Genomic DNA, 13,196 nt, shown 5'->3' with positions numbered 1-13,196 from the left:
ATAGAAATTGTCTTTTTTTTTTCAATTTTATTATCTCACCTTTCATTGCTGTAGGCTAATCAGTTAGTGGGTTACTTGTACTTTTTGGTGTAACAGTGCCTTTTTAGATGCGTTTCTATTTATATTGAATGAAATAAGAGATTTGATGATAAAAAAAAGTAATCAAATTATTTGGTGCATAAAATAAAGGTGTGTTTCTGCTGAAACAAGTTTTGGTATGATCTATTAGATTGAAAATGTTTTTTTATCAATCAGTTACATCTGGTGACAGAGACAGAGAATTGTTTTCTTGTTTTCTAATAAATTATTACGCTAATACGACTTATTTTTTGTATTCTGTGCTTTGACACACATAGCATAGCAAGTAAACTACTAGTAACTAGTTTTATTTTAAGTCAATCAACTTGATGGTTTTGTTTTGGTTTCTGCTAGAAACAAGAACTGTTCACACGCTAATTGACCAATTATATTCACTCTCCACAAACAATTATTGTAGGCTGGCGGCTGGCAGTGGAAGAAATGCCATTTAGTACATAAAAAAAACTCGACAAGTAATGTAATAGGCTTTAATGTATAAACTGCTGCCAGCCTATTTTGTTTAGGCTTGTTACAACAAGGTCAAACAGATAGAGTTGCAAAATGTGAAGCTTACAGGGAGGGACCTTCTTAAGCTTCCTGTCGAGTTGTCTAAAGACGGCTCGCTGACTGCATCTATGTTTGGAACCACGATTTAATTTTAGTATTAACCACTCAAATGTAATACCCTGGCAATACAAAGGGAGAATTGCATTTGTATCAATTAGACCATCAGTGACTGGGCTTGTTAAATTGCTAGCCCATATTGTGCACATGAAGCTTAGTTCTATTAGACAAGATTCTGTTGAAAGCAACAAAAGTTTAATGCTAGTAGTACACAGTACACCATAAAGGTACTAGAGAATTAGGCATATAGATCAAGCCATAATTTTCCATTGCATTTGAATCCATGCGTCCATGGTGGTACAGTACAACATTATGCAAAGCTATGTGGATGGACAACCTTGTAACCAATTAAGCTAATAAAACCTCGCCTTGAAATGTATTCATTTATACTGTTGTAGGTAACAGTGTCAACAGTTGTATAAATATTTAAATAGCAAATGTTCCAGTATAAAGTGATACATTTTGAGTTAAATTGTCATTTCTGTACTCAGTATTGTCAATGGTGCTGAAAATCTCAACTATTTATTTTCTAAAAATAGTAAGAAATATGTTTATTTAGAATAGTTTGTGATCATTTGTTCATCCATGCGTAACAATTACTATGGATAATGACTTTGGCATTTCATATAAATGCCATGCTTTGATGTCATATCATTTTGGTTTATAACCTTTTTATCTTAGGATATTTTATAGATCATTTTTGTGTGTAAAGCGCTTAGAAACATTGTATAAGGCGGTATATAAGGCTACCATTATTATCAAACATTATAAAATTATGAAAATTAATAAGTTTTACTCAAAATTATATGGCTAAATAATTTAAGTTTAAATTTATCGATTACATAAAAACACAGTGGCCTCAAAATACTGAACACTTGACATATTGAATCCATAATTTAATGAAATTATAAAATGTTGCATTAATAAATTAATAATTATTGATTTAATGGGTGACTTAATAGTTCAAGGCTATTGAAAATTCTAATGTATGTCTGCAAAATGAAAGATTGACATCTGCAACTTAGGCTAATACGGTCAACTGGTCATCCAGGGTCAACATTATAAGATGTGCCTAATGCTAGACCTCAAACAATTTGGTTTGGTAGTATGAAGAGGGGCTAAACTATAGTAGTTTGTCCAAAAACTGTTTAGTCGTAACAGGGGTTTAACTAGTTTGTTCAAATACCCTAACAGACTAAACAGATCTGTTTAGTCTTAACAGGTAAGGGTTTAAACTAGTTTGTCCAAACATTTTAACAGATCTGTTTAGTCTGAACAGGGGTTAAACTAGTTTGTCCAAATACCCTAACAGCCTAAACAGATCTGTTTAGTCTAACAGGGGTTGAACTAGTTTGTCCAAACACCCTAAACAGATCTGTTTAGTCGTAACAAGGGTTAAACTAGTTTGTACAATTATCCTAACACTTTAACAGATCTGTTTAGACTTAACAGGGGTTAAACTAGTTTGTCCAAACATCCTAACAGCCTAAACAGATCTGTTTAGACTTGCTGCATCGTATTACTAGATATCCACCAATTGGGAATTAAGCTAATTGGTCTGTGAGTAGTTAGCTAAACTATTCAATTTAATATTTGGAATAATCCGGAGGATATTAACAGATAATGATTAGTACCAAAATGTATTAACGATCAAAATTTTCTAGCGGTTTATTTGTCCATCTAATTAGAGAATTTATGATGAACTCTCCGTGACCTGATTTCATTTCATTGATTTTGACTGTGACGTAGGAGAAGTTATTATTGAATGTGTCATTTGGCCATTGCAAAAAAATTGGTTTAAACAAAAAAAAATTGCTTTTCTAAAATAGGTAAATGGCTCAAGAAATTAAAAGGTGGCTCAGTTTGGACATCACCAGTATTAGTTGTCTGTTTTTTAAATTCTGTAAAAGTTTTTTGTAAGATTTGTAACCGAAACAGGTTTTTTTTATGTATCAAAGCTCTGTGTACACTATCAAACTTCACACAAATGTGAAGTGCCTATACAGTATATGGATATGATGATGTCATATCACTACCATATTTGAGAATATCACTACCATATTTGGGCACTTTTTTTGGGGATAAACTAATTTGATATTGTAGACAGAACAAGACCTTGTAAAATGAGACTAAAATAATAATAATATATTTACATTTCTTTGTGAAGGTCGCATTTATCATATTTAAATTATTGCATCCAATTGTTTGTTATTTTATGAAGAGAAATTGAAAATTCAAGTAGAATTGGAGCCAAATCAAGGTTATTATTCATTATTAATAACCATAAAAATATGATAGAGATTTCACATACAACAATGACTAGGGGAGTGGCCAAAACAGGAACTGTTGTATAACTCTCTGTGTACACTATCAAACTAGTTTGACAACAAAATTGTGATGTGCCCAACTATGGTAGTGATATGTCCAAATATGGTAGTGATATGACATCATCATGTCCATATATGGGCACATCACATTTTTTTTGTCACATAAAGTTTGATAGTGTGGACAGAGCTTTAGATTGCACTGTACATTTCTATACAGTACTACTAGATTGTACAATACTTCTATAGTATTGCTTTTTTCATGTACATTTGTATGTCTGAAATATTTTTGATATTTTTTCTTCTAATTCACTTTCACTTCTATCTTTTTGAGGAACCAACTTATAAATATCATAAGATTCATTTTGTTACCGTACACCAGGACACGCCATGGTCTCTGAATATTGCAACAAAATAAATTGAATGATAATGAATAATAATCTTATTAATTTTAATACACTCTGAATCTTCTAATAGAAGTATATACTGTAAAGCTCTGTCCACACTATCAAACTTTATATGACAAAAAAATGTGATGTGTCCATATATGGACATGATGATGTCATATCACTGCCATATTTGTGCATATCACCACTATATTTGGGCACATCACTTTTTTGGTCAAACTAGTTTGATAGTGTAGACATAGCTTAAGGTTAATCTACAGGATGGATGGGATAGGCAAAAGACCTAACTAAAATGTACTCATACTAGTAAGTTCATTTTCAGGGACCTTCTCAAATATTCAAGTTTTCAGTGAAAATCACATTTATTGATAAATGCAGATATAATATTATTTAATCATTTTCTTTTATTTATAATTTACAAAGAAATAGGATTATAATATTGTTTATATTTCAATAGTTATCTGGGCCATTTTTCATTTGTTAAACTTTATCTTGATAAAAGTATGTTGAGGTTTTAATCTATATGCCACGCCCATGAAAACTCTAACAATAAAGTTTTGTAATTTAATATATCAACTTTATTTCTTTAATCAAAACAAATTTGTGATCACTTTACTAAAGACCAGAAAGATCAAATTGTATTATTACATATTTACAGATTTCTAAAAAGAGAATATGATGATACAATTCTTTTGCGCTAACATCTTAATTATGGTAATACAGTTACCAAGTATTCTTTGATTGTATTGGCTTAAAGAAAATCTGAATTAAGTAGACAGATGGCGTAGGTCGTACGAGTTAAGTAGCTGACACTGGAAGTACGTTCTTATTCATAACAATGCCTACAGTGCTAACATCTAGATATTTTTATCTAGGATCTTTTTATTATTATTATTAAATATGTATTGTATTGTATCTACAGTATTACTGTGTATAATATGTAAAACATATAAATATGCTGTATATTTAAAGACCCATTGTAAAAATAATGCATAGAGTGTATTACTTTGAGAACATTAAACCAGGTCATGCCTTGTCTTAAATGTACTTTTTGTGGTAAATTATAAGAGAGAAACAATGCACCACCTAAATAGCTCGCATCGAATGTCCTCTCGTGCAGTCTTAGGCCTGCCTAGCTAGTCTTAGTTTTGTAGGCTTAGCTGGTAACGTACGACCATCATTCAGGCCTAGCTGCTGCATTTTAAAATTGTCTTTCTGTTTTTGCCAAATTGCTAATAAATTTCCAAAACAATGAGGTACATTTCAGTGAAAATAAAAGAGAAATTACCAAAATAATTTGTTATTATTAAAGCTTGGTTCCCACTGGGACAAAACAGAAGGACGTAAATCCAAGTAATTTGACCAAACATGAGTCGATTATGAATAATCCGTCGAGTTTTGATTTTGGTAATTACACTCTATTCCATGCGTTGCGTCCTTTTGGGAACCAAGAAATGATAGAGAACTGAGCTTAGAAAATTCTTTGTTATAGAAAGGTTAATGGCCTAAAAGTACTCTAGTATTATTCACACAATTTGATCTACATAAACCTACTCAACTGTTCAGAACCTAATCACATCAAGGGAACATTAATTCATCATTTGATACTAAGATGTCATTGTGAATTACATAAAGTAGAATTATCAACATGAATAGGATAAGCTAACCTTGATAAATGCCAAAGAATGATTTACAGTACTGTTACTCTGCACTACATGTTATATTTATACATTTAATAAACTGTGTAACATTGCAACCAGTTTTTTTCCTCCTGTAATTGATTATAACTGCTTTCAACCTCAACGTGTTCTCTTTTCTGTTCTTAAATTTTACATTAGAGTTGAGTACATTTGAAGCATAAAGGCCAATTCACACAGACTAGCGGTAACGGTAATAAAAATATAGAATTTACTGTATGTTATTCCTTATGACCATTTATACACACAATACGGAGTGGATGGGTGGTTTCCGCTCAGGATACTGTAGATACAGATTCTGTGTAAGACAAGCTAAATGGTTTTCCGCTTACCGTTACCGCTCGTCTGTATAAATTGGCCTTAAAATCTTTTGTGGAGTGAATAATTGTTTTGAAGACATTTTACATACAGAGATTCCAAAATATTGATGAAAGCAGTTTTAAGAAAATTGATTTACAGAGTGCATTGGCCTCTTTCTTAGTAGATCAATGGAACGGTTCTCAACATAAGTGCTAAAAATATTGAATAGTACATTATGAATACTTAACGAGATGTGAATACTAATTAGTTAATTACTTGGAGCATGGAATAAATCTAATTATTACTCCATGCTCTGAGTAAGCATAAATAATGTGAATTTTCTTTCAATATCAGCTTCTTTATTTAAGTGCGACGCAATTTTGATTGTAGTAAGGTTTTACAGAACTCTCATCCCACTAGGAGAATGTTGTTTTGAATTTATTTAGCAATGTTTATATCTTCAATATTTCATAAAGAAGATTTCAATTATTCTAATTATCTTTATTTTATACATCTTCATGATTATCTAATATCGATAAAAAATGTTAATCGCGACTTCACACTCGATTTTTTTTTAAAGATTATTATGCAAATATAATCAGTGCATATTGATATTAATTTTTATAGTATTTAGTAGTAATTTCAAGATTTAAATACATTTCAATTAGAATTACTGTATTATATTATATTCAATGTTTTGTGTAATTAATATTTGCAATATATTATTTTATTTGTTTTTGTAGGTTGAGACATCAAATGTTATTCTCAAAGAAAACGGAGTACAACTACGACTAACAATTGTAGACACCCCAGGTTTTGGTGACCAAGTGGACAATAGTAATTGGTACGGTCACTTATTAAACATTGCGGTCAAGGGGTCAGCACACTTGACCATCATACAGAAAGACCTGGCTTTAATTTCCATAAAGGGCATCTCCCAGTCCAGTTTAAATGAGTACCTGGGTGAAAAATGCTAGGGAAGAGGTGGCGTGGAAAGGAACTGGCCACCCTACCACATAATGCATATTCATAATTGATATACCTAATCAGAATTGAAGAAATATGAATAATTATAATTTATAGTTACATAAATATTGATAAATTATGCAAATGTTCTATGATTTATTTATAAAGATAATTTTAATATTTATGATTTATTGATTAATAATGCAAATGTTTTATTATTTATTCATAGTGATGATATGAATATTCATGATTTCTGTAATGAATTATTTATGATGTATTTTCAGCTGGCAACCAATTATTGATCACATTGATAATAAATTTGAAGAATATTTGAATGCCGAGTCACAAGTTAGTAGAAAAAGCATTCCAGACAAGCGGGTACATTCTTGTCTGTACTTTATTGCGCCATCAGGCCATGGGTAAGTTGACCTTCCACCCCTGTTATTAATATTAGAAGGGGTACACGGATTATGGGTAAGTTGACATTGGTTAGAGGTGAAGTGCCTGTTAAAACAACATAAAAAAAACTGAGGCTAAATTTCATCTATTCTTTAGAAGTAGTCATTGGGGGTGGGAGGTTTTTTTTAGGGTTGTTTTAGAGTACAGAGCGGTTGATAAATCTGCCTATACCTTAGAAAAGCAAATCTGATTTGCATAGGAACAAAGGGACATTACACCTTACCGTGACGTCAGACCGCAGCCCTGACCAGAAGTAACATAACTTGTCCTTTATCATTTTATAGGTTGAAGGCATTGGACGTTGAGTTTATGAAACGATTACATGATAAAGTAAATATCATTCCGCTGATAGCTAAAGCTGACACGTTGACTGCTGAAGAATGTAGGGATTTCAAGAAACAGGTAAATTGATGCTGTTTTAGTTTTGGCGAGTATCTTGCTAATACTACTGTTCTGATGAAATGATTGTACTGTGCTTTTGGTGGACAGAGTTGACCCGGTCATCCACAAACAGGCAAAAGTTCTTCTTTCATTTAGGAGAAAACTTCATAGTTGAAGGCTACTGCTCTACTGACTATAGCTGTTCCAATTCCACTTTTTTTACCACTTTTTTTTGCTTACTTTGTGCAGTAAATATAAAATTAAACAGTTTATTTCAAGCCAGCTTTGTTTTTATTTAATATTTTGTAACATGTATACAGTCAACTCTCAAAATACTGGACACCCTTGTGCTTGTCCGAATATATGTCTTGTTGTCCATAAATTCTTTGTTTTTATATGGTAAAAAACTAAGGATGTCCAATTTTCAGAAAGGGTCTTTCACAACTTTTCCAGTACGGCGCCGGCAAATCGAACGTCAATGTCTCGTTTTCTAGTTAGCTACACGCATATCGTTTGGTACATAGCTGCGTGGAGCATTGTGAATCGTAACATTGATGTTCTAATTGATTTGTCAGACTGAAACCGTGCCAGAACAAGTGTGAAAGGCCCTTTAAGAGTAAGATATAGGCCGCCAAAGTTGTTCCTTGCCATGAAAAACGAAAGCAATGTATAAAATATGTTGTTGGAATACCGAACAATGTTAAACAACGTCCAACACTAGTGAACTGTCGTATCCAAGATTGTGATGATAATTCACTATGGTGATTTGTAGTAAACGTCACAGCAGGTGTGTTGGTATGCAACACTGTCATTGAATGATGGCCTAGCTTTGTACAGGAAGACTGCTTTAAGCTGTCCTATGTCTGTCAATGAATACCGAATGCTTGTTGGTATGCTAATGATAAGTCTAGGCTTAGGTTGGCAGGTAAGCTAGAGAGAACATGTTTAGCACTTTCAAATGTCAATAAACAGGGGCTGTTTGTGTTGACACACTAGTGATAATACTACACATCTCAATGCTATTCAAGAGGAAAGAATGTTTTGATCAGTTATTGATGATGCTTTTAAGCTCTATCAAACTTTATGTGACAAAAAATGTGATATGCCCATATATGGACATGATGATGTCATATCATCAACATATTTAAGCATCACTCCAATATTTGGGCACTTCACATTTTTTCATTTCATTTATTTCAATATCATTATCGCAGCCTTAGCTGAATTACAAAGATATTTACATTTGTTCAATATTAAAATTTGTATAAAAGTATAAAACCAATGATAATAATATATAAAAAAGGAGGCAATTTACACAAGAAATACAATACAGGAACATTCAAAAAGTTTAGCTTAAAATATTAAAATATTTATTTTTTTTACATAATGATGATGTTTGAGGACATGTCTAGGAAGAACAATCTCTCATTCGTTATGTAAAATATTTTATCGAAAATATTATTAGGTAGATACTTTCTACCAAATATAATATAACAAAATTTAAGTTTAAATGTTCATTGTTATTTTATCTTTACAGATTATGAAAGAAATTGAAGAAAATAAGATAAAAATCTATGAATTCCCAGAAATGCCAGAAGATGAAGACGACTCAAAAGACAACAAAGTATTGAAGGTAATCTTGATACACCTGGTGACACACCTGGTAACGCCCTACCCGGTAATGCCCCACCTGGTGTAACGTCCTACCTGGTGTAATGTCACACCTGGTAACGTACCACCTGGTAACGCCTCACCTGGTGTAGTGCCACAGATGACATCTGGTAGTACCACACTACAGTACCCGGTACAATAGACATTCATTAATCCACCATTTTGAATAATGCATTGTGGGCTTCAATTTTAAATTGAACTTTGAACCATACATTTTAACGACCCCTTAATATCAATTCTTTTGTAATAAAAAAAAAGAAATTGTACAGGCTATCCTATTTAAAAATGGTAAATAAATGACATTTTTTTAACATATATGAAGACTAAAATATTGAAAATCAAAGAAAATCTTGTACGTAGAAAAAAGCTACAACTTCTCTGTTCATGAAGATTTAACCCACAATGCATCAAACTAGTGGAATCTATTGTATTATTCCGCTATTAATGAATGAATGCAGTTATTGCCTGAAAATGTACTACAGTATACAAAAATAGTCTGCTCAGCTGTTAGAACAATTGTCACAACCCCCTCTGGCAGATAAACGCATGGCACATATTATGATAATAGTTATTTAAAGATATGAAATATTATAGATATTAATTATTGAAATGAGTTTGTTAATGTTACTCTTTCTTTTACCTCCTCCTCCTGCTCCTCATTGCATCTTCTTTTATCAGAGGAGAAATATGTTGCAGAGAGACCAAGAAAAGGCTAGTGTGAATGTAAAGGTATAAAATATAACCACCGCATTCATCTATCAGATTCACCAATGCTTTATATATACTCGTCATAGTAGTGTCGCTCTCTGAGTAACAAACACCCCTTTCACATTGCGAAGCAAAACTCTGGAGTTTATACGCACATCAGGGCGCACACCGTACAAAACGTGAGGTGTTGGTGTCCGGTTTGTTTAATTTTTGCTCAATTTATAAAATATTTTGATGACATTTTGAAACTTTCCTCAGAGACGATACAACTTGTAATCATTTTACTAGCTGCATGTCTGACTGTGTTTATATCACTGTTAGTGTTAGTATTTGATTGTTTGATGTTGTGTCATTCTCTTGTCTGTGTAGTTGTTATTTCCCTATCATAAGCAATGTATTGTGTATGTGTTACATTGAAAGTTAAATATAACAAAATTCATCTCTGTTTATATAGAAATCACAATGTTTTGCATATTAATAAATATTCATTAGGTAGGCCTTATACCTTAATGCATATTCATTGGATGTACTGTATGCCTTCATGCATATTCATTATGTATCCCTTATACATATTCATTATGTATCCATTATACATATTCATTATGTATGTCTTAATGACATTTGTGTCTTTAATGAATATTTGTTATCAATGCCTTAATGTATATTCATTAGATCATGTATATTCATTATGTATGTCTTTTGCATATTCATTATGTATGTCTTAATGACATTTATGCCTTTAATGAATATTCATTATCAATGCATAAATGAATATTCATTTTCAATGCCTTAATGAATATTTATGATTTCTGTTTTCTTTGCCTTTTCATCTTCATTAATCTTTGTATTCTGTGGTTGCAAACTGCATTGCTTATTGGTGGTATATTGCTATTGCTTAAACAAATGTTCTGTTCTCTAAAGCTCTGTCCACACTATCAAACTAGTTTGACAAAAAAAGTGTGATGTGCACAAATATGGTAGTAATATGTCACAAAGTTTGATAGTGTGATGTGCCCAATTATGGTGATGATATGCCCAAAGATGGTATTGATATGACATCATCATGTCCATATATGGGCACATCACATTTTTTTGTCACATAGTTTGATAGTGTAAACAGAGCTTAATATCTGCTGTGTGAATGTGTGGTATTATAAAGATTATTAAACATTTGTAATTGGTGGTGGTGTTTATGTATCAATAGCCCATTGAGCTAGTAACCTGAAAAATGAAATTATTTTAAATAGGCTTTTTATATCTGTGATGATGTGATTGTTTTTTTTTTTGTACGTCTAATGTTTAAATAATTTGGATTTTAGAAAACAGTGCTGTGTTGATTTACTAAATTTAATCTTTAAATTGGTTCTTTTTATTCATATTTTAAAATATAGTAGTATATTATTAAATAAATTATTTTATCGGCTTATATTAAAACATACAAAATGCACAATTTGTAGTTGATAAAACCATATACAGCATTTTGCCTGTTATTGATCCTCGGCTATAAATAGATAATGACTCACTTTAAGATCTCCGTAAAGGTGAAGTGATAGATTTAACAGCCTTAGGGTAAAGAAGCCCTGGTTAAAGGTTACAACGTCTAAGTCATTGTGGGCGGACATGCGGGAAGTGTGCAAGCCGCTGAATAGGAAGTCAAATTGTACCATAGGCTATCTTGTAGGTTGAATAACCTAATAAGGAGTACTAAAACCAGGCAATATGTATTAATTCATAATATATAATAATAATAATAATAATTTATTTGAACATACACTATTGTAACAGTGGCACACTTCGATATGAAGGTGCGTTCTACAATCAAAATTTACTATAACTACATTACAATGCTAACTATAAAATTTGTAGTATTTTTAGACTATAACATACACGATGTTTTATAGTAATAGTACAGTATAATAATAACAATCTATTATTATTATAATAAGAGTATTAAAATCCAAAGGCAAATAACTTTTTTAAAAAAATGGTAAGGCCGTGAGTGTCAGTGGCTGGATATTTAGTTTTTAATTCATAATATATCAAATATTGAAAAATATAACATATAAATATTAGTTCATAGTAATAAATGTATTATCGTACTATACAAATACATGTAATGAAATCCAAAGGCAATTAACATCTCCAAATAAAATAAGCAAAAAGAATCGAAATGGTAAAGTAAAACAGCCAGAAAGAAGTGCTTATAGAGAGCACTATTCCGTCATGAGGCCTATTAAATGAGGGCACTTAAAAAACTGAAAGAAATTACTGTAGCTCCCATGCAGAATTTGCAGTCAGGCTAAAGCTTAAGAAATATGTACAGTTTGGTAGCCAAGCATTTAGCTTACATAATTCAACATGCTATTAGACATTAGTGTTGCGATCAACTCATATAGAAATATTATAATTTAATAAATATTAATATATTCCACGAAGCAAACAAGCATCAGCGAGTTATTAATTTAGTTGATAGTTAAAAATTTCATATAGTATAGTACAATACTATAAGACTCAGTGAGACAATAGGATTGTTATCTAAAATGTCTTGTTTTCTGAATGTAATTTGAATATTAATGGGGAAGAATTTTCGATCTAAAAATAATAATAATAATAATAATAATAATAAATGAAAACTTATATAGCGCCGGTATCCTCCACCCATGTGGCGCTCATGGCGCTTTGTGCATTAACAACGTGCGAGAACATCAGCGAATAGCGACGTCTTTAGGTTGGTCTTGAAACTGTTTAGACTAGTTGAGCATTTAACTGTTGCTGGTAAGCTGTTCCATACTAGTGTTTCTGGTTTTTGGAGTCTCTTTTTTTAGAGAGAAATTTTAATAAATTAACATCATATTAGATGCATTTATTTTTTTATTTTTAGGACAGGGTACCATTTGCTGTTGTTGGTAGTAACTCAGTTTTGGAGGTCAACGGTAAACGGGTACGAGGAAGACAATATCCATGGGGAGTAGCAGAAGGTATGAAAATTATAGATGGTAGTTACGCACCTCTACGACATAATGTCGTAATAATAATGTCGTAATACAATAGCAAATGTGTCTGAACGCGTTCTTTTCGTTTAAAATAATTTACCAAGGCGCCTAATACAATCGGTGTAATGGTTATAGTTAATATCCCAATATAGAATTTGTTTCATAATATATTTACTATGCCAATTTCAAATTAAAAAACAAAACAAAATCAACAAGATGTTCTACACAGTGAACTGTCTAAACTATGAAAAAAAGTATGATGTGCCCATATATGGACATGATGATGTCATATCACTACCATATTTAAGCATATCACTACCATATTTGGGCACATCACACTTTTTTATTTTGTCAAACTAGTTTGATAGTTTACACAGAGCTTAATATACAAGATTTGAACCCATGATATTAACAGGCAAACATCGATGTACCCAAGCTGCTCAAATATAATGCAAGAAAAATGTGAACACTACCTTTAAATTTTACATTTAAGCTCTGTGTAATCATTTAATATTTAGACGTTTTTTTTTTACAAGACATTTATTACTTGCATGTCAAAAACTTAATTTGTAATATTTTTTTTATCAT

General features: G+C 31.5%; 1 protein-coding gene across 3 annotated transcripts in view; it reads left to right on the top strand.

Moving 5' to 3' along the window:
• LOC140056148 (septin-7-like) overlaps nucleotides 1-13,196 on the top strand; it is a 39,220-nt gene that overhangs the window by 19,759 nt on the left and 6,265 nt on the right. For 2 of the 3 annotated variants that reach the window (XM_072101425.1, XM_072101427.1), the window contains exons 4-9: nucleotides 6,174-6,274; nucleotides 6,681-6,815; nucleotides 7,140-7,257; nucleotides 8,774-8,869; nucleotides 9,586-9,636; nucleotides 12,497-12,593. In XM_072101425.1, coding sequence (XP_071957526.1) covers nucleotides 6,174-6,274; nucleotides 6,681-6,815; nucleotides 7,140-7,257; nucleotides 8,774-8,869; nucleotides 9,586-9,636; nucleotides 12,497-12,593 — 598 coding nt within the window. The remainder of the gene's footprint in view (nucleotides 1-6,173; nucleotides 6,275-6,680; nucleotides 6,816-7,139; nucleotides 7,258-8,773; nucleotides 8,870-9,585; nucleotides 9,637-12,496; nucleotides 12,594-13,196) is intronic. The other variant, XM_072101426.1, reaches the window with a different exon arrangement.

Source organism: Antedon mediterranea, chromosome 8 (assembly GCF_964355755.1).
Source record: "Antedon mediterranea chromosome 8, ecAntMedi1.1, whole genome shotgun sequence".
In the NCBI taxonomy this organism is placed as follows: domain Eukaryota; kingdom Metazoa; phylum Echinodermata; class Crinoidea; order Comatulida; family Antedonidae; genus Antedon; species Antedon mediterranea.
Note: the sequence above shows the minus strand (reverse complement) of the source record. Positions and strands in the feature narration are given on the sequence as shown.